Below are 26347 nucleotides of genomic sequence, written 5' to 3'. Positions count from 1 at the left end.
TGCTGTCTATATCAAATTGCTGAAAGCGATGTCTTTAGCTACCTCTGTCTCTGACCCTAGGGACACATTCTTGGTCAGAGAGAAAACCCTCTATCAGTGTTGAATGTATGAAGCCCCCCCCCCGTCCATCCCTCCCTCTTTCGTCCCCTCCCTCCCTTTGTGTATGTATGTATGTATACGTACACATGCTTATCTTTATATGTTCCATAGTCAACAGTTTTTGAGTCTGTGAAGACAATTACCATGTTTCTGATTAAAATACTAAATATGACATTTCTAGTTAGTGATATTGGAAAAATCTACTGAAAAAAATTTTGTCCCATTTTCCAGACGCTTAATTCCTCGGACCCAACTCATCTTTTTTTCTTTATTCATTAATTTTTTATTTAAAAATTTACTTTTTATTTTACATACCAACTCCAGTTCCCCCTCTCTCACCTTCTTCTGCCCACACCTCCCCCTTCTCATCTCCCATCCACTCCTCAGAAGGGGTAAGGCCTTCCTTGAGGAGTCTAAAGGTATGGCATACCAACTAGAGGCAGGACCAAGCCTGCCCCCTAGATCAAGACTGAGCAAGGAATCCCACCATCGGAATGGGTTCCAAAAAGCTAGTTTATGCACCTGGGATAGATCCTGGTGTTACTGTCAATCCCCTACCCCAAGAGATCAAGTCACACACATTCAGAGGGTCTAGTTTGGTCCCATGCAGGTTCCCCAGCAGTCAGTGCCTTGTCTGTGAGCTCCCTCTAGCTCTTGTCAGCTGTCTCTGTGGGTTTTCCCATCATGCTATTGACACACCTTGTTCATATGATCCCTCCTCCCTGGCTTCAAGTGAACTCCAAGAGTTCAGCCCAGTGCTTGGCTGCATGAACCCAACTTCACATAAACTAAAATACCCTGCTAAGATTTGATCTAATTGTTTCTAATTGCCTAGACTGTAAATCATGATTTGACTGAAGAAAGGATTGAATGCAGCAGATAATTAGACAGGGGCGTGAGTCAAACCCTGTTTCCAGCCCTGGTTCTGTGATCAGATTAGGATTCAGCTGCCTTGCATAGAGCGGAGGCTGCCAAATGGTCCGTTCACCTCATAAGTCCCCTCCTCTCATGGAAGTGAACTTCAGCAACTCTTTGTTGTACCTGTTGTACCCTGAACCTGCAGCAAGCTTATCCATTGGTAGAGTCTGGACAAAGGTCCCTCAAGGCTCTGAGTAGCATAACCTTCATTTAAATGCTCAAGGAGGTAGAAGTCTGTCTGATAAGTCATGGAATCTCAGAGTCTAAGGTTCATTTCCATTGCTGTGGTTGAAAGGCAAAGTTAGGATTCTAAAAAGAACAGAGAGAAAAATGGGAGGATTTGCCTGGATCCAGTCTCCCATCATAGCCACAAGTAGCTTCGGATGCTTGGCTTTACTCAAACTTTAGATGCAAATCGTCCCTTATGAGACTTGATGGTGTCGAACCAGCTGAATCCTAACCCAGCTAAGGAGTACCACTACTTAGCCGAAATTAGCCTGGGGTGAGCGACAGAGGAAGGGCCCAATCCTGCTGATTTTTCAAGACAGACACAAAAGAAAATTTCAGTAAGAAATCTCTCCATTTTCAAAGACGAGCTCAATTTTGGGACTACTCCATAGACTAAGTACTGTGGGCTCCCAGGCTGACTTGAGTGGTTATAAACTAATTGAAGATTTGCCATGTGATGTGATATTTTGTTTCTGTTGCAGATGTTCATTTCTAATGTATCAGATCCCAATAAGCTAGTGTTAAGCTGAAAATATTATAAATTGAAAACACAATTACTAAACCTGATCTGTGGAACAGCAGAATTTAAGAACACAGCAATTGTCTTGTTCCTCCTGAATGGGAGCTAAATACCGGTGGATCATGAGAGAAAATTGGGTCATGTAGCTCAGAAATGATCAATATTCAAAGTCTGGTTTCCATTGAGCGTGTCGTCTTTCACAGCCCCATGAAGTGCAAAACAAACAAACAGAAACCCCAAACAAAGGGACTTCGTCAGTTCTGTGACTTTGTACCTGCTTGTATTTAAGGGCGTGGGGGATGTTCCTGCACTCAAGGTGAGTGCGAATTTATTTGACAGCCAAATTAACACTGATGAAAATTAGTGCTTTTTCCAGCATGCAATTAAAAAGATAAATACACACAAAGGCTGGGGGTGCATGCTAAGCAAGAGTTCTAAAACGAAGCTACATCCCAACCCTCTGGCAATAATTAGCTGCCTAAATGGAGACATTCCCTACCCTCACTAAAAAGAGGCAGCTTCCTCTAGCTAGGGATAAAGATCAATGCATTTAACCACTTTCATATTCTAATTATTCTTGTGTTCTTTTTTCATTGCCTGTTTTGAATAAATTGAAAGAAGAGGGGATAGAATAAACACACGTGCTGTGGGAGGTGGAGATATGGGAGCATATTATAATATAGTCAAACATTTCCCTGTTACTTCCCATTCTGCTCTGAGGATTTTTATAAATTATGTTTTCTTTTGAATTGCCAACAATTCTTGTGGTTTTTTCTTTTCCTTCTTTAATAGCCCACACATCACACATTTCGAAATGGACTCCAAAGAGCCTCGAGGAGACTCAGTTCACACTCTGTACCAACAGTTCAGTCAATATTATATTTTTGGAGTGTAGCACACAGTACCCATGCTGATCAGCAAATATCCATTTAAGCAAATCCTCCTATTTTCTGCTTGATTGTTTAACAGTGTTTATGCAGTTCAATCAATATTTCATTTTGCTTTTATACCATTATTTTATAACAATGGGAAGGAAGGATAAAAATAAAAGTAAATTATTTTCTCCATGAAGAATATACCATATAAACTTGCCATCTTAATACTAATGAAATAATTTGATGACAGGGTCTGTAGTGATAGCTCTTCTGTCTTTCACAGCACAGGGGGTTTGGACCTTTCTTCCCTTTCTTGGGCAAGGACTGGGAGTGGAATATGTTAATGTAGTTCATGTTCTTTAAATTGACTTCACTGATTGGGGAGGGCTCATTGGCATGCAGGAGAAAAGGAGAATCCCACATCCCTCCTTTCGGGTGCCCCACCAACCTCCAGGTAGGGTGTTTCCATCCATCTTGCGAGAAAGACCTCTAGAAGGCCTGCTCAAACCTCCTGGGATGAGACCATAGTTTGCTCTGTGCTCTTTGGCTAGAGTTGAGCTGCTATTATTTGAAACTTCTCTCTCTTGCTAGGTGAATTCTTTCTAAGTCTCTTGTCCAGATAAAGCAGACCACTGCTAGGTCTCTCTCTATCCACTGGAATTTCCTGCCTCTGGCTTCTTTAGTTCAAGTATGAAGATATTAGAAGGAAAAACAATACCCCCCCCAAAAAAACCCACCCACAAACAAACAAGAAGCTGGAGAGTTGGCTCAGTGGTCCAGAGCTCTGACTGCTCTATGGAGAACCAGGGTTTGGTTTGCATCTCCTGCATGACTGCTTATACCTTGGCAACTCTGAATCCAAAGCCTACTTTTGGGCTCTGTGAGCACAGCATACATTTGGTGTTCCGACTTTCAGGTAGGCAAAGCATCAATACCAATGAAATAATTTCGAAAACAAAAGCCCCAAAACAAAGCTCAGTGCTCCGTCGTTCTTCAGACCTGGAAATTGGTGCCACTGTTCTTCTTGTCTTCCCTTATCTCCACCTGTTTGCTTCACGGTGAATGTCTGAGATTTTTGGGTTGTGACAAATGAGAACAGAGAAATGCAGGCCATCTCATCAGGGATAGAAATCTGCTCATCATTTTTAACGTGAATTTTCTTATCTTTTATTTCCTTCAGACTTTCAGTAAAACGAATTTAAGCTTTAGCATTTTAGGAAAATTTTTTTAAATCTTGCTTTTGTTTGTACTTATTTTAATTTTATTAGAGTCACGTGAGACTGTTTTCATGCAAGTACATAATTTACGTTGGGCATACTCCCTAGGTACTTCACTGTCTTCCCCTCCCCCTCCTCCTTACCTATTAAACCCCTCTGTTCCCTTGAAAGGGGTGTCCAACCTTTCTGCTTCTTGGGACTATGTTGTCATCTGTAATGTTAATTCTTAAGAACACACAACTTGTTTGCAAAAACCAAATCTGATAATGTTTCAAATAAGTTTACAAGGGTCATGTGTGCTGCTAGACATATGTTAGACACTTCTGAAGCAATTTCATTTCTATTTTCTGTGATATATACAGTATTTGACTTCATGTATCTATAGAGACCAGAGCTCACAAAAGAGAAGAAACCTGCATCATTTATTTCTCTGAGATTGGCCTTTCGTTCATCTATTATTATCTCCAATTATATCTATTTTCTCATAAACAATATAATTTTGTTCTTCTTTATGGATAAAAAGGTCCTAATATGTGAATAAATTATATTTTCTCCTTTTACCCTTTTGTCAATGGTCTTGTTCTTTATGAGATATTTTTGTGCCTTCGTGCACTATTTTCTGGATTTATAGTTTCTTTCCAATCAAGTTTGTTTGAGGGTTTTTTAATTGTTTTTCCTCCTTCTAATTTGTGCAGACTTAAACTGAAGGAGCCAATGTCTAGGAAAGACCTAACAATGCCTGCTTCATCTTGAAAGAGCCTTGCAAAGAGTCCATCTTGCCTGGGTCCCATCAGTTACTGTGACTCCTGTTCCATGAAACACCTATGTGTGAATACCCCTGTGGTGTGCTGACTTGGGGTCCTTCAGGCACACATGCAGGAGTGGCCTGGCTGGGTCATACGGGTTTATGTTTAGTGCTTTGAGGGGCCCCTTGCTGAGTTTCAGAGGGCCTGGGCTAGTTTACATTGCCCCAGTAGTATGTAAGGGTTCCCTTTAGACCTCATCCTCATAAAGCCTAAATACACATATTATTTGTTTTTAGGATGACTGCCGTTTGAACTGGAGTAAGGTAGAATCCCAATGCAGTTTCCATTGGACTTATTTTGATCATTTGAGAACAATCTATTCCTTTCATTAGCCTGTTTATCAATGGTGGTTTTGTTTGTTTATTTGCTGGTTTCTATTTTGAGTTCTTTATATACCGTAGTTCCGCATCCTCTGCTAGAGTCTGTCTCTCTGCTGTATTGCTTCCCTGCATGAAATTCTGTCTACTGTTAGCTATTTCTTGAGCTACTCAAGTCCCATTCAGAAAACACCTGCATACCCACGTGTTGAAGTGTTCTCCTCCCCTCTCCATAGCAGTCACAGAAGACCAGGGCTTACATTAAGGTCTTTGATCCATTTTATGTTCATGTTCATAAAGGAGAAGAGATGAGGGTCTATTTTCATTCATCAATGTACAGATGTTTAGTTTTGCCAGCACCATTTGTTCAGGATGCTATTTTTCTTCATTGTATTCTGTCAGCATCCTTGTCAAAAATGAGGTGGCTGTAGTGTGTGTGTGTGTGTTTACATCTGGGTCTTCTGTTCTATTCTACTGATCTATGTGTGTGTGTGTGTGTTTTGTGCTGGTTCAAAGGTGGAGACATCTCCTACTTTAATATTCTTTACCTTCTTCACTGGTGACAATCTTCCATCTCTAAAGTGATGGTTACCTGTGAGTCTTGTTGTTTGCTACTTTGAGATCAATCCCATGTAGCCTAGGTTTGCCTTGAACTTTCTATATAGTTGAGTTTGACATGGGAATCTCGATCCTCCTGCCTCCTCCTCCCAAGTGCTGTGATTACAGGTGTGTACCACTTCACTCCACCTCTCTACCTAGAGACATTTTCTTTTCACAGTTGAACTATAAAAGAAACTGCTCTGTGTCTTTTAGTTATGTCTTGTTATCTTCATGATTATGTAACAAGAGTCAAGCTATGCTGTCTGTCCTCACTGGTATCTGCCTTGTTCTTTATGAGACATTCTTACGCCTTTATGCCCCATTATCTAGATTTATAGTTTTATTCTTATGAATCATTCAAGGCACAATAAAATGAGATGGTAGTGTGTATTGCAGATTCAAAGCTAGTCTGACATCATAGCTGTAGGCTCCTCCATAGTATTCTATAAATATCAGCTGCCATTTCTTTTGGTAAACATGTTATCAATATGCTAAAGCAGAGTGATATTGTTCAAGAACTTCCTGATGGGTATTCACTGTATCTCTTCTTGTTGTTCTCCATTTCAACAATAACAAACTCAGTATTCAGTTTGTTGAACTAAAACTGTGGCTTCACTATTGACCAATACTCATATCAGGACTCTCCAGGCCAGTATCATACTAGGTTGGAGCAGCAGTATCCAAACACACTCATCTGACCCCCTCTCATACTACCCCCTTAATGAGGACCACTTTCCAATTGCTCAAAAACATGTTGATAGCAGCCAAAATGACCCCTTACAAATCATGAGTCCAGTCATGCTTGCCTCTGCTCATGAACCTTATAGGGCTCCTCATTACTCTCAGAACAGATCCAAAATCTTCTCCTGGCCCCAGAGTTACCATGTTATGACATTTTCCTGTTCTTTTCTTTCTACTGTGTTCTTCAATCTCTGAGCTCCTGCCAGACTGGCCTGGTTGACCAGAAGGCTCTCAGCTCAAGATCTCTGTTTTCGGGCTTTTTATTCATATTTAGAAAAGCACGTGTACTATGTTTTGCCTCCTTCACTCCACTGGGAATTTTGTATTTCCCGACCACACAGACATTAAATATTCATCAGAAGAACTCCTTCATCCTTCTCTGCTTTCCTCTGTGTGCTCATAATTAACTGTTTCTGCGTATCCATTTAACTTCTGTTTCTTACCATTGGGTCACCACTTTCCCCTAGTGTCAGCTATAATAACTAATGTATGAAAGGGTCTCAAGAGCTATAGATTAGATGAAACAAAAATAATTTAATGGCGTAATGATTCGACTTCCTCCCATTTTTCCCCACCACACACAATGTCGTAATAAATGTCCTTAGTGCAAAATTCCTTGACTTTTTAATCATATGAGCACAGTATCTGAAGAGAGAGATCTTTATTATCTGAGAGTGCTCTTTTTATTGCTGAGTGGCCATTCTCTTTAACTCCTCCTTGTGTTGAGCCCATCTTCCATGGGATTATGCACAGGTCTTGCATGGAGCCTGGATTCTGCTAAAACATTTTAGTCTCATGTTTTTATAGACAACTTCTTTTTCTTTACATGGAAGGTTAATCGTTTCCATTTGTTTCACCTCTTGGGAAGTTCTCATTTTCTTACTTCTCATTTGTAACCTCTGGTTTCTTGGAAGGGACTTCTTTCTGTTTCTGCCTGCACGAAGGCAAGGGGATGGCAAAATTTCTTCGCTGGCTTCGGCTTGTCATGGTACAGAGGTGGACCAAGAGTTATTTCTTAGGTTCTGTGCAGCATGGACCCTTGATGTTTGGTTGCAGCCCTGCTTCCCCCCAAGCTAGTCACAACACACATTCTTCCGGACCTAGTCTTTTCTTGAACCTTCCTTTTTGCTTCATTACCATAGGAGTGGGAGAATCCTTACCGATCAATCTTAACATCATCTATATTCATGAAATTGTCTTGAGGGTCCTCAGCTGGGATGCTTTCTCCTCCTGCTCCTCTGGTGCTTGTTTTCTTTCCTCTCTGATGACATTTATTATGCTCTTTCTTCTACCATGAATGATTAAGGCCACATCTTATCTGTTGGACCACAGGTATATTCCCTGATTATAAAAAAACATTTGTGATATAACCTGTCCAGTCCTTATCTACAAAAGAGGCTTAATCAAAATGTGATTAAGAGTCCAACTCTGGTCTTTATCCCTTTCTAAAGTCCATCCTGGAAAAGGAATTCATTAGTGTTCACTTTCTTCTATGTGGTCCAGTCATCTGAAAGTCTTAATTGCCATCCAAGTTTTACTCTAGAATGATATCAACAATGTTTCATTTATATTTTCAAAGTTTGCAATCATTTTATTATGAGGAGTGTTTTGTAAACCCAGAGGTGGAGCATTCAATCAGAAGAAAGCCTTTGTACATAGAGTTATATTATATTTGATGGGGTGGTTGCTAAATTCATTTTACAGCCTTTGCTTATGACTAAATGTTATAACAAGTGTATACTCCTTGTAGTAATTTTTTAATATATCTGTTAATTCTGCTTTATTAACTCAGTTCTATATATTTTGTATATTATTTTTAATGCCTTAATTATTTGAGTTAGTAGTTAATATAATTTACTCTCAGAAATATATTTTACTCAGTCTTTACTTGAATTATATTGTGATAAGAATTTGTTGGATATCTGATTTAAAAAAATCAAGCTGCTATTGTGTTTGTTCTGTCTGCCTAATTGCTTACTGCAGTTCTGCATCTGGAAGTATGTATTTAGTTGATATATAAATGGAGATGCTTTAAAAATAAACATATTTTAGGTTTAGATGGCCTTCTTTATTCCTCTTGATACCAAAAACAAACTTTCATACTATCTATTCTATGTTCTTTTATTTCTGCCCGCCAGGAAGGCATGACTTACTTAGAACATCACTAATTTTGAAGCTAACCTGTCCCAGACCCCTGTGCGGGGCCAGGCAGCCACAATCATTGCACAATGCCTCCTTGGTGGCCATGTGTGATTGTCCAGTGCTTAACCTTAGCTTGGCAAGTATTTATTGATGCAATAGACGCTATTTATATATTTTTTTCAAACCCCTTGAAAATGTAAAACAAAATAAAGGGAAATTAGAATTTGCATAGGTCTTTAGTTCATGCTAATGTGTTTCCTCTGAGGTCTTGACTCTTCCCTTCTGCTAATCTCCTACCTGCCTTGATCTGATCACAACTGTAGTGTGTGTGTGTCCCCATCTGCCTTGAGCTGGTAGCAACTGTATGGTTTGCCTGGTTGGCTTTCATTTTCTTTTTGTTTTTATGCTTTTCTCTGATTCTGACTTTTAAATTGTTACTCTTTGGTGGTGGATTCTATGATCTGGATCTGGAAGTTGTTTGTTTGTTTATTTATTTTCTGTCTTTCCTGTCATCCCAGGGTAAACAGGTTATTGTTACTACAGTGAGAAAACACAGTAAATTGCTCTCAGTGATTTTACTTTTATGTAGACATTACGCTTTTAAACTAAGCTTATTTCCACACTTGTGTGTAGAGAGAAAGGAAATTCATGTCACTCCTGGGGAGGAGCATTTTATGTTATATTTTTATGTGAGTCTTCTCCTGCTAGCCCACTGAGATTTGTTACAATAAACATAAAACAATAAAGATTTAAAGCACTATCATTGCAGATTTTTATATGCTGGCAATAAACAGTAAAGAAAAGAAGTGCAGTACCCCTCAAACAATCAACAGGAGGTACCAGGAAATAGAAACAGGCTACAGCTGGGGAAGTGAGCACACAGCAGCCTGGACTCCAAATACGGCAGCCGATTTGGCTTTGTGCTGCCTGTGGTCTGAGGATGGTTTTCATATTTTCCAATGATTAAAACCATAGGAGTGTGTGGAAGTGTATGGAGTTCTAGTTTCACTATGTGTGAATGAAGCTTCCTTGGAATACGGCCACGAGCGTTCGTTCACTTCGCTGTTACCAACAATCCATCGCTTCCTTTTCACTGTAAAGACAAACTAAAATATGGTGTGCAAGCTAAAAGTATTTGCTGTCTGGCACCATGCTCTAAGTCCCCGCCAATCTCAGACCTACTCGGCTTTGTCTCTGCAGTAGCTCGTGTTGGCCTCATAGAAATGATCATCAGTTTGGCTTGGTTTTTCTTGCCAATGGCTGATACTTTCCTTGATGATATTAGATAGACTGATGATTCAGGCACAGACAGTCCAATCTATTAAAGTCAATTTCCACCCTTCACAGAATACTCAGGGAGAAACCAATGTATGTTTCTGTCAATAATAATATTTAAGAAGCGGTCTTTTTGTTTTTGTTTTTTTTTAAGCTATCCATTTTGCTGATCAGTTGATTCCAGGTACTCACGGAAGCATAGACATGGGAATGCCAAGCCTTGCCTGCCAGCTGAGTGTCACCCAGTGCCCTTGATGCCTCTGCTTATGTTCCCTGGAGGGCACTGTGCTGAGGATTCCTGTGACTGCCCTTCACTTAATCCCTTCTTGACCATGGAACAACTGGGCAGATTCAGTAGCCACTGTCCTATTTCAGGAAACGGCCACTCAGATCCATTTTGATAGACCTAAGCGTTTAGAAACGAAGAAGAAAAGTTTTTTTTTTTAATATAAATTCTCTATTGACTCACAGTATTCATGTTGGATACTCTTCATTCCTGATTCATCTTTGACTGAGTTTCCCCCATATTCCTTGTCCCTCCTCCTTGGTCCCTTGTCTTAGTGCTGGTGCTGGTTGCTCCTTTCATTTGCATTTATTTTGCTGTCTCCTATTTGCGTCCCCATCACCACTTCCTATTGGCTAAGGTCTTGGTCAGAACCTGGCACAATGCATGAACTTAGCAAGCATTGCCATCTGGCATACACGGATACCCTCTCTGTCTCTTCTCTTTTGCTTCAGCTCATATGCCCAGTTGCCCATCCTCCACTCATAGGCCTTAGAGTACGCTTTCTGGAACGAGAGAGACTGCACTCCGGCGGCGTGTGAGAGAGAGCCCTAGGTCCCAGAGGGTGAGTTAGTGAAGGAAAATGAAACATCAAGAACAGGAGTGGGCGTCTCCGAAAACAGGCCTCCTCCAGTTCTACTCTGCCTCGAGGGTTCCCTATGTTTGTCTGCATATCATTACAAGAGCTTTTGTCTTGCTTTTTTCCTCTGAACCAGAGGAGGCAGTGAAAATATGGGGCACCCGTGATGTGTCGCGAACAGTGCCGCGTTGTGTAGTCAACAATCCGGTTGTCATTGAAGACGTTTACCTGGGAGGTATATATTTCACTGTCTCAGTTGAGTAAGAGGAGTCTGGCGACAGCCAGTCATCCAGTCATTGTCACGTACAGAGAGTGGGAGAGCAGCATTCCAGGCTGGGACAGTCTTCCAGTGTGTCAACTTTGGAGGCCCAGGGCAAGGAACCTTCGGCTTAGGGCTCTGTTCCAGAAAGGCATGGATTGTGCTCGGATCCTAGGTGCCGCAGGAGGCTATTACTGGCCTGTTCTTATCCTACAGGAAATGCTGGCTGCAAAAGGAGGCAGCACGCAGGGAGATACAGAGAGGGGTTTTCGGAGAAGTTTTTATTCTGTTTGACAATGAGGTCAGCAGATCAGCTAGAGGTCATGGGCAGACAGCTGTACCCATTGGATACATTAATTCTACTTATTACTGCAGCCTACAGAGTCGTAGTAATAAAGCGAAAAACAATAGATGATTGAATACCCTGCATACAGATGCTCACTTTATTGTGTAGAAATTGGTATTTTATATTCCTCCAAATGCTATTGCTTCAGAGCACGGAGTATTTCGGGCTGTGGTTTTAGTCCTGTTGGTAATAGAGTCTCACTTATTAAACAGCTGTGGCTGTGAGTCTCTGGGAACATATTCTGTCACTCTCCTACTCCCCCTTGTCTCATCATTTTGACACTTTTCTCTCTTAGACCATCCCTGATACTTCAATAGTACTGGGTACTGTTGAATACGACTGAGTAACTTAAAAGGGAAGACATCGATTTTCTCATCGTTTTGAATGCTGTGAGTCTAAGACCACGGTGCCACCCTTGACCTGTAGTTGACAGTCTCTCTGCTGTACTCAAACATGGCAGAAGGACAAGGAAAGAAGGGTGGAATCTTTCAGACACCATAAGAGGCCTTTCCCCAGAAAACGCTCACAGAGAGAGTTGGCCTCAGAACTGGTGGGTCTCACAGGGCAAGAAAGAGGAAGTTGATCCCAGGAGCAGGATCCATTTCCTGGAACACTGAAGGAGGAAGTGTCTGCCATCCTTCAGCCTCAGGTTGAGTTTTGAGGGTCTCAAAGACCAAGCAGTGTTTCTATTTGGACAGGTCTCACTATCAAGGGCCCCATCTTGTATAGATGCAGGTAGGCTCTCACTGGCTGGGCGTGTGGAGAGAAAGGAGGTGTAGAACATTGAGAAAAGAGCTATTGAGCCTGATGGAAGGGGTGCCAAAGGGCAGGGTCTCCACCTTCCTGCTTGCGCTGCAGAGGCGGAGCCACACACACTTGATCATCAGGAGGATGCTACAGAATCTGAACCCGTTTTCCTTACTATGGTGTTTTCCCTATCATCTTTATGCCAGTATTGCCTTCATCATAATCTTCTGACATTTCCTGTTGCTGCCAGGCTGACTTCAGTACAGCATCATTGTCGAGGCTGTCCTGTCCCCAGTTTAAATTTCACTGTCACAATCACCCTCCGAGTCCCCACCTCTTCACTCTGTTGTATTGAAATTGGGAGGAGGCTCATTCAAGGCACAGCTTTTTTTTATATTCTGGGTTGATTCTAAAATATATGAATGGTCTCAGGATGATGTACTGTTGTCTTGCCATTACAGGCTCTTGTTCTCTTCCCTACCCCAACTTTTGCTCAGGTTCTCTGTTTGTTAAAAGCACCCTGGGCTCCTGCACAGAGGAGGAGGTAGCTAACCTCCTCCTTCCTTTCTTGGGAGGCTTCTGTCCCTGACTAGAAGTTTAGTCTTTGATGTCTGCACCATCCTGTCTCTTTTTGGGTGCTTTCCTTAGCCAAACCTACCTCCTCTGTACTTACCTGGCTCTTGGTTGAGACTTGAGCCTACCTTGTACTGGACTGGAGAAATTCACAGATACACCCGTTTTTGTCTCTTGTTTGGGAACTCTTCCAGACGGGGGAGCACAGGTGTATATATCCTTTATAAACCAGTTACTTAACACATCCTAATAAGTTGCTCTGGTTGTCTCTTAAGGATCCCACATCTCAAAAATTAAACATATTCAGGATTAAAATGAAAAGATTAGAGATAAAGAAATTACTATTTTTTTATCAACAGCTGAGAAAAAAGTAGTAATCTCAAAGATGACTCGTGACCCAACCAGTGTGGTGTGACTATGGAAGGCTTTGAGTCTTGATGATCACTTTGGTTTTTTTAAGGCATCAAAGTTGACTCCATACTAGAGATTTGGTAGGATGAAATGAGATGAACGTCTGAAGATGTTCTGAGCAGAATTAAATTGTTTTCAGCATACCATTGCATTGTCTGGAGCTGGGAAAGGGTGGGTCCTTTAAGAAAGTGCTTGCTATATAAAAACACGAGGACTCAAGAAAATTCACCAGGGGTGTTGGCCTCTGCTTGCCATCACAGAGCTGGGGAGGCTTATGGCTGTCTAGGATGTCCTGGCCAGATGAAGCCATTGCTGGGTAAATATTCTGTTCTTCACACAAAACTACAATAACAACAATAGCAACAACCACAAAAACTGGTGTGGACAGTTCCCTCCTAAGGAACAACATGTCAGGGTTTGCCCTGGTGTGCAGAGGAACCTCCTAGGAAAGGAAGGAAGGAAAGCAAACAGCAACCTCGTTCTCCATTGAGGATCCTGGTGTGTTTCTAACCTAGAGAACACCTGAACAGAAGCCCATGGTAGACAAAAGAGAGGGGACTGCTGATCGCAGAAACACAAGCAGACGTGTGTGTGGACATTCCCAGGTGTACCAGCACATACAGGACCGTCTCTAACACATACGTGAAATTGTGTTATCATTCCATTTCCATAGTCCCAGTTTTTAAGAAAAATGCAATAAAGGTATAGAAACCCCTACACTGTGCCATGTAAACAATGGGTATCTCTAGCCTTTGATTTCTGGCTTAAAATTCAGCTTGTGTCTTAATAGCATTTCCTGCACATACGTAAATAAGTAAAGGTAACCTGTTTAAACTGGGCTGTTTTGCAGTCTAGAAGCCAATTACAGTGAACTGGGAGTATTTGAAGTTTGTCTTACTTTTTCTATGGAGACTAATATCCCTTCTCCACAACTCCTGGATAACCCAGACTCTGTGCTTCTTCCTACCAGGTTTCCATCTCTACCACAAATTGCCCACGATCGTGCCAGAGAGCTGCCTTCTCATAATGGTCGGACTTCTACTCGGTGGGATCATCTTTGGTGTTGACGAAAAGTCTCCCCCAGCCATGAAGACGGATGTGTTTTTCCTGTATCTCCTGCCACCCATCGTTCTGGATGCTGGCTACTTCATGCCCACTCGCCCCTTCTTTGAGAACTTCGGCACCATTTTCTGGTACGCTGTGGTAGGCACGCTGTGGAATTCCATCGGCATTGGGGTGTCTTTGTTTGGCATCTGCCAGATTGAGGCATTCGGCCTCAGCGACATCACGCTGCTCCAGAACCTGCTGTTTGGCAGCTTGATCTCAGCCGTGGATCCCGTGGCCGTGCTTGCTGTCTTTGAGAACATTCACGTCAATGAGCAGCTCTACATCCTGGTCTTCGGCGAGTCTCTGCTCAACGATGCTGTCACAGTGGTGAGTAAAGGAGGACCTAAAACATCGCTGGGGACCAAGCTTCACTGACATCTTTAAAGCTTCCCAAGTTATTCACTGTAGAGTGAATAACCAACCAAATGTCTTTTGCTATGCATTTAACAACATGATACCATGTCAAATGTAGGGAAGTGTTTCCCCACATGGCCACGGAGTAGTAGATTCTATAGTGGATATCAGCTGACTCCCCTCTAAGTCAAATCATTTCAGATACTCTCTATCTAGAGAAAGCATCAGGCATACAGGCTGAGAGCACAGTCCCCAGACTGTCTCTTGCCCATCTTCAGATAATAATTGCAACCCTCAGTTTGCTTGACATTTGTGATTTTTGACAAATGGACTGTATAATGGGAGTTCCCACACCTCCTTCTTGCTGGAGTAGCTCACAAAGCTCATATACATTGGTTTACTATATCGATACTGGAAAAGATACAGAGGGAGGGTGTGTCGGGCAAAAGGGCATGAAACTAGCTTCATATCAAACCTCGCATGCCCAGCTATCCAGAAGCCTTCTGAATCTGTCCCTTTGCGTTTTGACACAGGCATGATTGACTATGTCATTGGCCGTAGGTTATTAATTTCACTTTCCATCTTTGTCATCATGCTCCAAACATGTGGGTGGAAGATGAGAAGCAAAGTCTCAAGTGTTGAACTTTGCCTTGCTCTTTCCAGTGACCAGGTCCCATCTTGCTGAATCTGCCACTCACCAACCAGTTGTCAGCTTGCAAAGACACTTGTCACTGTCACTGAAGAGAGTCTAAGGATTTTAGCAACCGTATGTCTGGGGAGGGTTCAGAAAATTTGAATACATATTTCATAATATCAGAGCCCTTCATTTGGATGAATGATCTTATGTTGTGACTTTGAAATTCTTAATACACATTTTAATTAGTTACTTACATTTTATTTATTATGTTGTAATTAGCTCCTTGCTTTCATTTTGCACTGGGCCCCACAAAGAGTGTACAGATGGCACTATCATAAAATACAAAGCACAAACACAAGATTAGGGAGCATAAACATGAATGTGGCCATTGTATCTCTGATGGGTTACCTCTGTGATTATTTTAAACATAATAGTTTTTAATAATAATTCAATGGGTCTCAGATCCCTGTGAGAAGTGATGCCATTAGTGTATATAATGTGCATAACATATACATATAATATATAGTACATGTAAAATATATGCTAATCTACAACACTTGTGAGTGATGTTTACTAGGGAACCTTCTCTCTGGATGAAGCAATGCCATTAATATTTATAATGTATGAAATACATATTTACTCTCTGTTCATATACCATACTTGTGAAGTGACGTCTACTGGGTAACATTCTGTCTGGGGACAGTGTGACTGTTATTGATGTTTATAGAGAAATCTTTCCTCACCTGCACACTTTCTACTCCCACTGACCCAGCACACCCCTGCTCCCCATCTTGTTCCCATAAGCAATATTTTTATTTGTATAAAGAACTATTTAATAGAAAGAATTATTCTACTTCTCTCTTAAATGCCACATACGGAGCCAGAAGCTCCTGTGACCTCAACTTTAGTAGCGGTTATATCCACCTTGCCTTCTCAACTTGGACGAGGATGATGGCGTGGACAAGGAAGATCCTCCCCCTAATCCACAGACCTTTAGACTGCTCTCCCTTCAGAGTTACAGTCAAGTTACCCTGAATTGGAGCCAGTTAATTGGCACCAGTGAGACTTGGCGAGCGGCAGGAACGGCAGCCATTAGCTCTGACCAAATGCTTCTCTCATGACTAGATCCTTAGACAACCTGTGGAAAAGGTATTGCTGCTTTGTAGGTGAGATGGAGGGGAACAGATTAAAGGGTGCTGGCCTCACCTCCCTTTCTGCACTCTCCCCATTAGCTCTTACCCTTCAAATGTTATTCATGGCTCATTTGACAGTGAACATGGAAACAAGCGTGGGTTTCCATTAGTTATATTTTATTGTAAAACAGATTCCTGAACTAAACAAAAAATATTTTTTGTAATCTGGAAAGATGTTCATTAACTCCAGTTGGTTATTATTATGGAGAAAATAATTTGATTGCTAATAAGTTATATCAGTTTAGAATAGCTTCTAGGATACTTTTAAGACAAGTTAACTTAGTAGCAAAACTTACTTCATACATTCTATTATTTAGTAACAGTGATTTGCCATTAACTTTCAATATTAAATTTTAACTAGGAAACTGCGTAACAGTAAAGACATTTATCACTCATTCTATTTCCTCAGGCTTCAGGTATTCCATTGGGACTTACATTTACATGTAAATTTTACCCTTGCTAGAGGAGACTGTGGGCCTATGAATGTGGAATTTTTGGAGTGAACCTGTAATGAAATAAGAACACTTGCTGGATTCCTTCTAACGATGTCAGCAAAGTTAGGCTGGTTTCAGAATGATGTGCCGTTTATATGACCTTCCTACTGCTCAGAAAGTTCCTTATCCAGTTAGATTTCAGAAAGAGATCTGGCTAACTCAGTATTCAAAGTGTGTAAACGCAGTGGGGGATACAGAGGCACATCCTGCACTTGCTCTAAGGATGCACAGCCAGGAGCTGTGCTGTGGATGAAGATGGATGGCCACCCCAGGGAAGGCAAAGAAGGGACACAGAAAGCACATGGCTATGTGTAAAGGTGGAAGAAGCTGCCATACTAATTTCCAAAGCAGCTGTGTAAGTTTGCACTCCCACCAGCAGTAGAGGAGTGTTCCCTTTACTCCACATCCTCTCCAGCATAAGCTGTCATTGGTGTTTTTGATCTTAGCCATTCTGACAGATGTAAGATGGGTATCTCAGAGTCATTTTGATTTGCATTTTCCTGATGGCTTGTTCTATATTGCTTTCAGAAAACTGGTAATCAATGACCCAGCAATACTACTTTTAGGCACATACCCAAAGGAAACACAATCATATCACAAGGACATTTGCTCAACTATGCTCATAGAAACATTATTTATAATATCCAGAACCTAGATTCACCTCAACTGAAGAGAATGGATAAAGAAAATGTGGTACATTTATGCAATAGGATATTACTCAGTGGTAAAAAGCAATGTCATCTTGAAATTTGTAGGCAAGTGAATGCAACTAGAAGAAAAAAACTCATCCTGAGTGAAGTAACCCAGACTCAGAAAGACAAATACAGTATGTACTCACCCATAAGTGGATATTATACATAAGGCAAAGGATAACCCAGGTTGTGATCCACAACCCCAGTGAGGCTATATAAAAAGGAGGACCCTAAGAGAGACACAAATGGAGGGTCCCAGGAAAGGGAAATAGTTGAGATCTCTTGGGTAAACTGGAAGGGGATAAAAGGAGGGGGTGGGGGATGGGAACATGAGGGCTTAAGATGGCTAGGTTGGGGGAGGGATGGAAATGGAGAGCAGTAAAAGAGTTATGGTATTAGGAAAAAACCTGGTGCTAAGGAAAGCCCCAGGAATCCACAAGGATGACCTCAGTTAAGACTCCTAGCAATAGTGGAGAGGGTGTGTGAACTGGCCTTCTCCTGTAATCAGATTAGTGACTACACTAATTGCCATCATTGAACCTCCATCCCGTAATTGATGGAAGCCGATGCAGTGATTCACAGCCAAGCACTGGACTGGAAACCTGGAGTTCAGTTGAAGAGAGGGAGGAGAGATTATATGAGCAAGTGGGGGATCAAGATCATGATTGGGAAAACCACAGAGTCAGCTGAGCTGAGCTAATGGGAGTTCACTGACTCTGGACTGACATCTGGGAAACCTGCATGGGACCAAACTAGGCTTTCTGAATGTGGGTGACAGTTATATGGCTTAATCTCTTTGGGGGGAACCCTGGCAGTGGGACCAGGACTTAACCTGGGTGCATGAACTGGCTTTTTGGAGCCCATTCCCTATGGTGGGATACCTTGATATAAGGGGAGGGACTGGGTCCTGCCTTACCTTGGTATGCCAGACTTTGTTACTCCTCAAAGGAGGCCTTACTACCTCTGAGGAGTGGATGGGGGATAGCGTAGGGATAGGTAGAGGGACAGGAGAAGGGGGGAGGGAGAATGTATGTAAAATGAAAAAAAAAAGCCTATAAATTTAAAAAAAAAAGTGAAAGAAGCTCTTGCCCATAGCCATAACCAGTAAGTCAGAACAACCTAATGGTTTTTGGTGGAAGACTGTGACTTGGCTTGCAAGCTCCCTCAAAACATACACTCATGGAACATTAGAATTTTTTCCCTACCCAACACTTGCTTACCTGATGGCAAAGAATAAACTCCCTAAGGTTTCTCTCTCACAGAATTGGCTAAATACCACACTGAGCGTGCAGTGGTGGTACACTCCTTTAATTTCAGTACTCTGGAAGTAGAGGCAGGTGGATCTCTATGAGTTCAGGGCCAACCTGGTCTACAAGAGTTAGTTCCAGGACAGGCTCCAAAGCTACAGAAAAACCTGGTCTCGAACCCCCCCCCACACACACACACACAAACCAAAACAACACACACCAAACTGAATTCATATTAGGACTAACTAGAGTAATGGTGTAGACTATGATTTGTCTTCTACCCAAAGTCCTTCAAAGGACATTTTAGCAGAGACCATTCAATGAATTTCTAGAAGGTTCTCACTAGGAAAGGTTTTTAGAACTCGTGGAATAGGAAAAGATATGAAAACAGCAATCATGATGCATCACCAGGTAATGTGAGATTCCCCTCTGTATGCTATGAATACCATTGGTTAATAAAGAAACTGTCTTGGCCTGTGATAGGGCAAAAAAAATAGAGCTAAGAGGGAAAAACTAAAGTGGATGCTGGAAGAAAAGAGGTGGAGTCAGGGAGACACCATGTAGCCCTACCAGAGACAGCCCAGACAGAACTTTACCTGGCAAGCCATAGCCACGTGGTGATACATGAATTAAGATGTAAGAGTGAGCCAATAAGAAGCTAGAGCTAATGGGCCAAGTGGTGATTTAATTAATACAGTTTGTGTGTGGTTATTTGGGAGCTGAGCTGCCAGGTGGTCAGGGAACAAACAAGCGACCTCATACAACAACCAGGAGCTGAGGATTGAGGGATAGCAGTAAATCAGAGCAAGGCCATGTGACATCAACTCACCCCTTCCTATGTCAAGATGAACTCAACTAGAAAGGCTAAGGGGAAGAAATCCTAGCTCAAAACTACCCCAAAGCATGTACAACATCTAATCCAGACGTTACAGACCAAACTCCCCAGGCTATCGTCAAAGGCTAAGGTAAATTAGAATCAAGGGGAGGAATGGCACACAGTTGAAAAAATTAAAATTGATTTTTAGTATTAATCCTTTTTGATATTTTTATGAAAATATTTCCAATCCAAAGACTGTCCAAGATCCTAAATATCAGAGACGTCCCAGTGTGTCCACAGTGGTCTGTAACAAATTGACTTCTTCTCACAATGTCATGGCTAACGTCATGCCTAGAGCCTACTGCAGCCATTGAGTGTTAAACACAGTTTCCAAAAGATTCAAGGAGCTTCCTTGAGTGTTTCCTACTTAGCTACCTATAGATAAGGTTGGTAAAGAACAACCGTCTTTGAAGACAGATGCTAATGATGTAACTTGGTGGCAAGTTATCATGGGCTGTGGGTGGAATTTCACGTAAGGAAGGTAAGCACAGAACATTGTGTATTCAATCTAGACTTGCAAGTCCAAGAATTATCTGAAATTCATGATATAAAATAATTATGCTTTGAGTTTCATAACAAAGTGGTCTGCATGCTCTTTTTCTGGGATGAACAACTGTATTTGCATAATTTCCTTTATACATGTACACTGAATCAGAACACGTTTTAAATCCAAACTTAATCATTTAACTCATAATTTTCACATATGCATATATGTAAATATTCATTACAAATAGACCTTAGGTCATATGGCAGACTTGAGAGCATTCAGCCTTCACATTGGCCTATTATTAATTTATTAAAAGGTGTCACTGAAATTTTAATTTCTTAAAAATACACATCAACTTCTGGCCAACACCTGAGATACTTCTGCATACACATACTTCATTATCTACATGTACACAACATATCCATTTGCATGCATGCATGTGCGTGTATGTGTATAAATTAAAACTCCAAATCTTTGGCAGCGAACTGCTCAAACTGGACTTTTGTCAATTGCCCAAGAGTAAAGCACCTGTGATTCAGCTTCTCTCTTTCAGTATTTAGAACAGTATTTGAAGCAGAACATTACTCTAATAGATTGGATGTGTTGAGTAGCTGGGGAAAACAACTTAGAAAGGGCCGTGGCTGTGCTCCACTGATAACAATTATTTCATGTACAAGAACATTCAAGTTCCCACTGTGGTCCCGTCAGTGTGATAGGTGGAGGGGCGATGGAGGTGCAGCAGACTCCTTCTGGCTCCATTTGGGAAGAAGTTTCTTGCCCTATTAGTGGAAACATCATACTCACTGGGAAGGCAGCCAGTGCAAATGGCAAAGGGGTCCATTTGTATATTGCAGGTCAAAGGAAAGGACAATACCCACAGGCTGTAGGAATTCATAAGGGCCCTTCAGAAGAATGGCAGCTCCAGGAACGCTACCTTGGAAGACAGTTCCCAGGGCTAGGAACTTGCATCCATCAAGGAAAATGACAGGAAGGAAAAGCATAGGCAGGAATGGGGACATGTGGTGTGTTTTATAGAATATTTGGGAAATTCTTACCCTGACTTTTAAGGGTATTGTGAAAATCAGTAAATCATGAAGGAAGGGAGAGGGAGGGAGGGAGAAAGGAAAGAAAGGAGAGAGAGAGAGAGAGAGAGAGAGAGAGAGAGAGAGAGAGAGAAGATGAAGAGGAAGAAGAAGCAGAAGCAGAAGCAGAAGCAGAAGCAGAAGCAGAAGCAGAAGAAGAAGAAGAAGAAGAAGAAGAAGAAGAAGAAGAAGAAGAAGAAGAAGAAGAAGAAGAAGAAGAAGAAATGAAGGATGGGATGGAGGGCAAGATCCACCTATATTGAGACTATCATGTCTTCTCAGAGTCAGGCGACCAAAAAGGGAATAGAAAATGGAAAATCTGAAAAAGTCGGGTAGATAGACGGAGAGAACGGGCTCACTGGTGCAGGCTGGAAACAAGCGGAGCAGAGCTGGCAGGGTTGAGGACTTAACTATAGGATCTAAGTGGAGTTGGAGGGAAGGCAAAACCTGAACTGGCCTATCATTGAACACTCTGGGGAAAGCCGCTTCTGAGACAATGGCGGCTGCCACCTTTGTCTTGGGCAGTTTGGAGGCAAGATCCGTATGTCACCTCTTAAGCACGGCCAGGCAACAGTGTGACACAGAACGGCTACTGTACCGGATCCTGTAGCAAACTCATGGCTGAAAGTAGGAACTGGAGCGTCTACTAGGCAGCACAGAGGACAGAAATCATAATAAAGTACCCATTGACCCCAAGGGGCTTGTAGTCCAGGAGAAAGGAGGAAAATGTGTCTGGAAAGCACATGTAAGCAAGGTGGAGGGAGTGGTATGGCATTTGCTGGGGCATGGGCTGCTTATCAGGAGGTGGCTGACTCATGTGCCCATGTGAAACCTTGAAGACCTTATCCAGGTCAGAAAACCTGTATTCTAACATCACTTCTGACATTTTGTGTCACTCGACTTTAGAAAATTTTGCTTGACCCTGGCTTTCTTAGAAGCCAGATGAAGGCACACTCCAGTCCTTGGGTCCAATGCCTTCACAAGTCGGCTTTCATAAATTCTGAATGCCCCCACAGTGGTAAAGTTCACAGTGAAAACAATTCAGGAGACTTGTTTGAGTTGAGCTTGACTCTCCATCTGTGGGGAAAAGCCATGAGGCTTCACTTCCTCTCCCATGTGACACTGGGGCTTCCACACATGGTTAAAAGCATTGTCCAGTGGACATGAAGTGAGTCGAAGTTTTAGTTAAATCAAGACTGCTGAAAACTAAACAGGAGTGAAGTCATTCATTTTCAGGCATAAAGAATGTGTGTGTGTGTGTGTGTGTGTGTGTGTGTGTGTGTGTGTGAAGTTACAGCACACATACACCATACAGACACACCAAGTATATGTGGCCTCTTCATGTGAAGAAACATCCTTGGTATTATGTGCTTTTACATGTCACCAGGAACACTACATACGTAGGGAGAACAAGGTGGGATATAAGTGAAGATGGCTCTCCTGGGAGGAGGACTCCTTCAGTGGGGTAACTGCCCCAGAGGGTGTGCCCATGTCATGTAATGGCTCTATGGTAGAACTTATCAGGCAGGCTGATAAGTTTCTGTATGACGCAAGACTTCTGAGTAATGGCAATGGGAACAAAATAGGCAAGCAAGTAGTTTAAAATATCCTTCCAGGTGGTAGCTGGAAAAATTAATGCTTTAGGGATAATTTGGGCGGTAGCTTTGCAATATGCCCTTCTTTACTTCTCAAAATAGTTTATCTGACAAGACACCAAGACAATTTTTGCCAAAGATTTTGTTTATTTAAAGCCACAGTTGTCTTCTATATGGCAAATTAATCACGCAGTCAGTAGTTTCCTGTGACACTGAACAGCTCCTTCTTTGAAAATTTTGACTGTGCCCAGGGTGATCACAGGGCAAACTGGGAGGCATATTTCTATTCTTTCTCATGTGTATGCTTGTGCGCATGTATGTGGTGCATATCTGTGCATGTGAACGTACGTGGTGCATATCTGTGCATGTGAACGTATGTGGGTGTGGAGGCCCAAGATTAACACTGGGAGTCTTCCTCCCTTGTTCTCTGCTTTGTTTACTCAGGCAAGATCTCAAAGCTCACCCCAGTTTGATGGCCAGCTGGTTTCTGAGAGTCCCCCTGTCTCTATCCCCTGCCTGGGGTTACAAACAGGCCTCCATGCCAACTCTGAATTTGCAAGGGTACTGGGAATTTAAACAATGATGCTCACACTTGTGTGTGACCAGCACTTCTCCACTGACATGTCTCCTGCTCCTGAGAGGCCAACGGTGGTGTGTTTTCTTGTTCCCCTAGGTCCTATACAACCTGTTCAAGTCATTCTGCCAAATGAAAACCATCCACCCCATCGACGTGTTTGCGGGCATCGCGAACTTCTTCGTCGTGGGAATTGGCGGGGTGCTCATCGGCATCCTCCTGGGATTTATAGCTGCCTTCACCACCCGTTTCACACACAACATCCGGGTCATTGAGCCACTGTTTGTCTTCCTGTACAGCTACTTGTCCTACATCACCGCTGAAATGTTCCACCTCTCAGGCATCATGGCGTAAGTGTCTCACCACTCACAATCCTTGGGTCTTGCAATTCCTTGTACCTGTGCATTCGGGGCTATTATAGTTGATAGTGTTATGTAAAAGGCTAGGTTTTCTTATCCTGAGAACAACTAGAATTGGATTCTCCACAAACCTTTTGTTACATCGAAATGAAAGTTCATACTATCCAGATTTAACACTAATACAATCTGGAGCTGACACGGAACAGGTGCTAAAATTAACCCTTGCGTGTCCTATGAAATGCAACAATGAACTTGATTGTTGCTCTGGATCAGATATCAGCATTTTAGGAGGCTGATCCCCATTCACTGTGCTCTGTGTGGGAGGCTGCAAAATATTTCTGCCAGTTGCATCGCTGAAACTGTCCATGGGGTTCTAGAGCCGTTGCTGTGGGCCCATTTGAATGCCCTAACTCACAGTAGGCTTGCTGGCAACAGTTTAAACTCATTTAATACAGCATGCTATGGATAAGATCCTGCAATTTAATGTGGATTATTTTAAAATGGAAGTTAAATATTTTGATACTGGGTTCAAATGATCTCGAAATAAATAATACTAATTTATTTATTAAAGATACAGTTACTGTTTTATTCACTCACCTGGGAGGAGGTTTTGAAAAGCTTGTATATGTGAGCTGCAGATTGCTAATATTTGGATCACTCTGGCCTTCAAGATGTTATCTTGAAGAAAACTAGTCAACGGAGGGTTTTACCCCAAACAAGGGCAATATATGATGATTGAATTCTCTCTATAGTCTATGAAAAAGACCTTAGGAATAAATAGCAGACGCCTACTTTGCTTTTGCCTTGACATTCAATGACACCCTGTAAGCTGTAGTCAGCCCGTGTTAGGGTGTGGAGAATGTTTTTAGGGTTTGCTCTGTAATGTAGGCCACATTCTTTCTACAGCTTTCTCCCCTGACCTGATGTAGGTGGTGCTTTGATTAAAGAGTGTCTGGCTGCATGCCTCTTAGCAACACTTTCATTTCAGACGCAGATGGAGTCTGTGGTGCAAGGGGAGGTAAAGAGAAGTCGAACTCGTCATAAAAGCCACGAGTTAAAGGTTAGGTGGTTTTTCCGTTTCAAAGAGAACCTAAATAAAGCAACGCATTAATCCAGTTGACCCAGTAATGAAACCTTCCTGGTTGCTATTCATATCACTGTGTGACTTCCAATGTCCCCACTGTTCTTTGAGCAGCACCATTGAAAATGTGTGATCAGCTAATTACAAGGGCCGCCAACAGCATACGGACGGGACCGGGTGTCTAATTTCTCAGCAGGGTTGTTCTAGACACAGGTCCGTAGGAACCCTGGATTTCATAATCTGACCGTGGGCTATGTGCCTGTCACTTGTCTAGAACACTGAAAGGAGCCATAGGAAATTAGTCATTTTGTACAATGTTCCAGAGTGGGGATCCCTGAAGGCACTGGGTGGTTGAAAAGTCACACGAGGAAAGAAATGGATGTGGGAGCAAAGACGAGGATGCTTGAAGTATGTTGCGCCTAATTCTCCACAATTCTCCACCAACTGGAGACCAAATATTCAAATGCCCTGAACTTACAGAGGACATCTCATTCAAACTACCCCGTCTACATTGTACCAAAATAATATAAGGACCAATAAGGGCGAAACTAAGTAAGAGATTCTAAGAGATCAGAATTCTTGCACAGCCACTGTGCTTTGACAGTAGATAAATGGGCATATTTGCATCAATGCACCAATTCTCTCACAAGTGGAGCTCTGTGTTTTAATGTGGGGTGGTCAGTGCACTGCTCAAACCACTAGTGGGTGTGATGCTTCTCTAGGGTACACTCACAGGTACCTTTGTGGGCACTCAGTGTGTGAACTCCCAGGCTGTAGCTACTATACTGACCTCGGGACCCTGGTGTTGTACGGAGAGGAGCAGGCTACATCCCGCCACCCGGCTAGCTTATACCCGAAATAACCACACGGAAATTGCATTAATTAAATTACTACCTGGCTCATTAGCTCTAGCCTCTTATTGGCTAACTCTTACATCTTGGTTAACCCATTTCCATTAATGTGTATCGCCACTTGACTCTGGCTTACCCGCGTGAGTCTAACCAGTGTCTGTCTTGGACAGGAGAAGCATGGCATCTGCCTGTCTCTGTTTTCTTCCTCCCAGAATTCTGTTCTGTCTCCCCCACCTACCTGAGGGCTGCCCTATCAAAAAGCCAAGGCAGTATCTTTATTTAACCAATGAAAGCAACACATAGACAGAACCTCCTACACCACCCTGGCCAAGGCATACAGCAAATCCATGTCATGGGAGGTTTGCATCAACACTCTTCTCATGGAACTAAGAAATTCTTCTGAACTTGAATTGCATTGAGATTCTAAATGATTCTCACCCTTCCCATTACTTAGGCTCTTTTTTATTATTAAAAACAAAACAAAGCAATCTTAAATTTAACAGAAGTAAAGATTCTGGGGATACTGAACGTGCTAACTCCTCTTCATTGTTTGCTGGGGAGGAGAGGATGTCATCCCAGGGGTGCAAATAGGCAGAAGGGCAGTCAGGTGACCTCAGAGTCTACACTCCATCCCAGTGATCTGGGTAATAGTTATGAAACAGCCCACTCCTGCCTTCCATCCTTCCTGGTGCGCTCTCTAATCTTCTTCCGTCCTTCTCTCTCCTCCTATTGCCCTTGTAGTCCTCTGACTTGGTTCAGGAGCTTTGCCTTTAGCTGAAT

At 42.2% G+C, this 26347-nt stretch overlaps 1 protein-coding gene across 1 annotated transcript in view; it reads left to right on the top strand.

Moving 5' to 3' along the window:
- Slc9a2 (solute carrier family 9 member A2) overlaps positions 1-26347 on the top strand; it is an 81515-nt gene that overhangs the window by 18972 nt on the left and 36196 nt on the right. The window contains exons 2-3 of the mRNA XM_075980286.1: positions 13908-14371; positions 23376-23626. Coding sequence (XP_075836401.1) covers positions 13908-14371; positions 23376-23626 — 715 coding nt within the window. The remainder of the gene's footprint in view (positions 1-13907; positions 14372-23375; positions 23627-26347) is intronic.

Source organism: Microtus pennsylvanicus, chromosome 7, assembly GCF_037038515.1.
Source record: "Microtus pennsylvanicus isolate mMicPen1 chromosome 7, mMicPen1.hap1, whole genome shotgun sequence".
Lineage (NCBI taxonomy): Eukaryota > Metazoa > Chordata > Mammalia > Rodentia > Cricetidae > Microtus > Microtus pennsylvanicus.
Note: the sequence above shows the minus strand (reverse complement) of the source record. Positions and strands in the feature narration are given on the sequence as shown.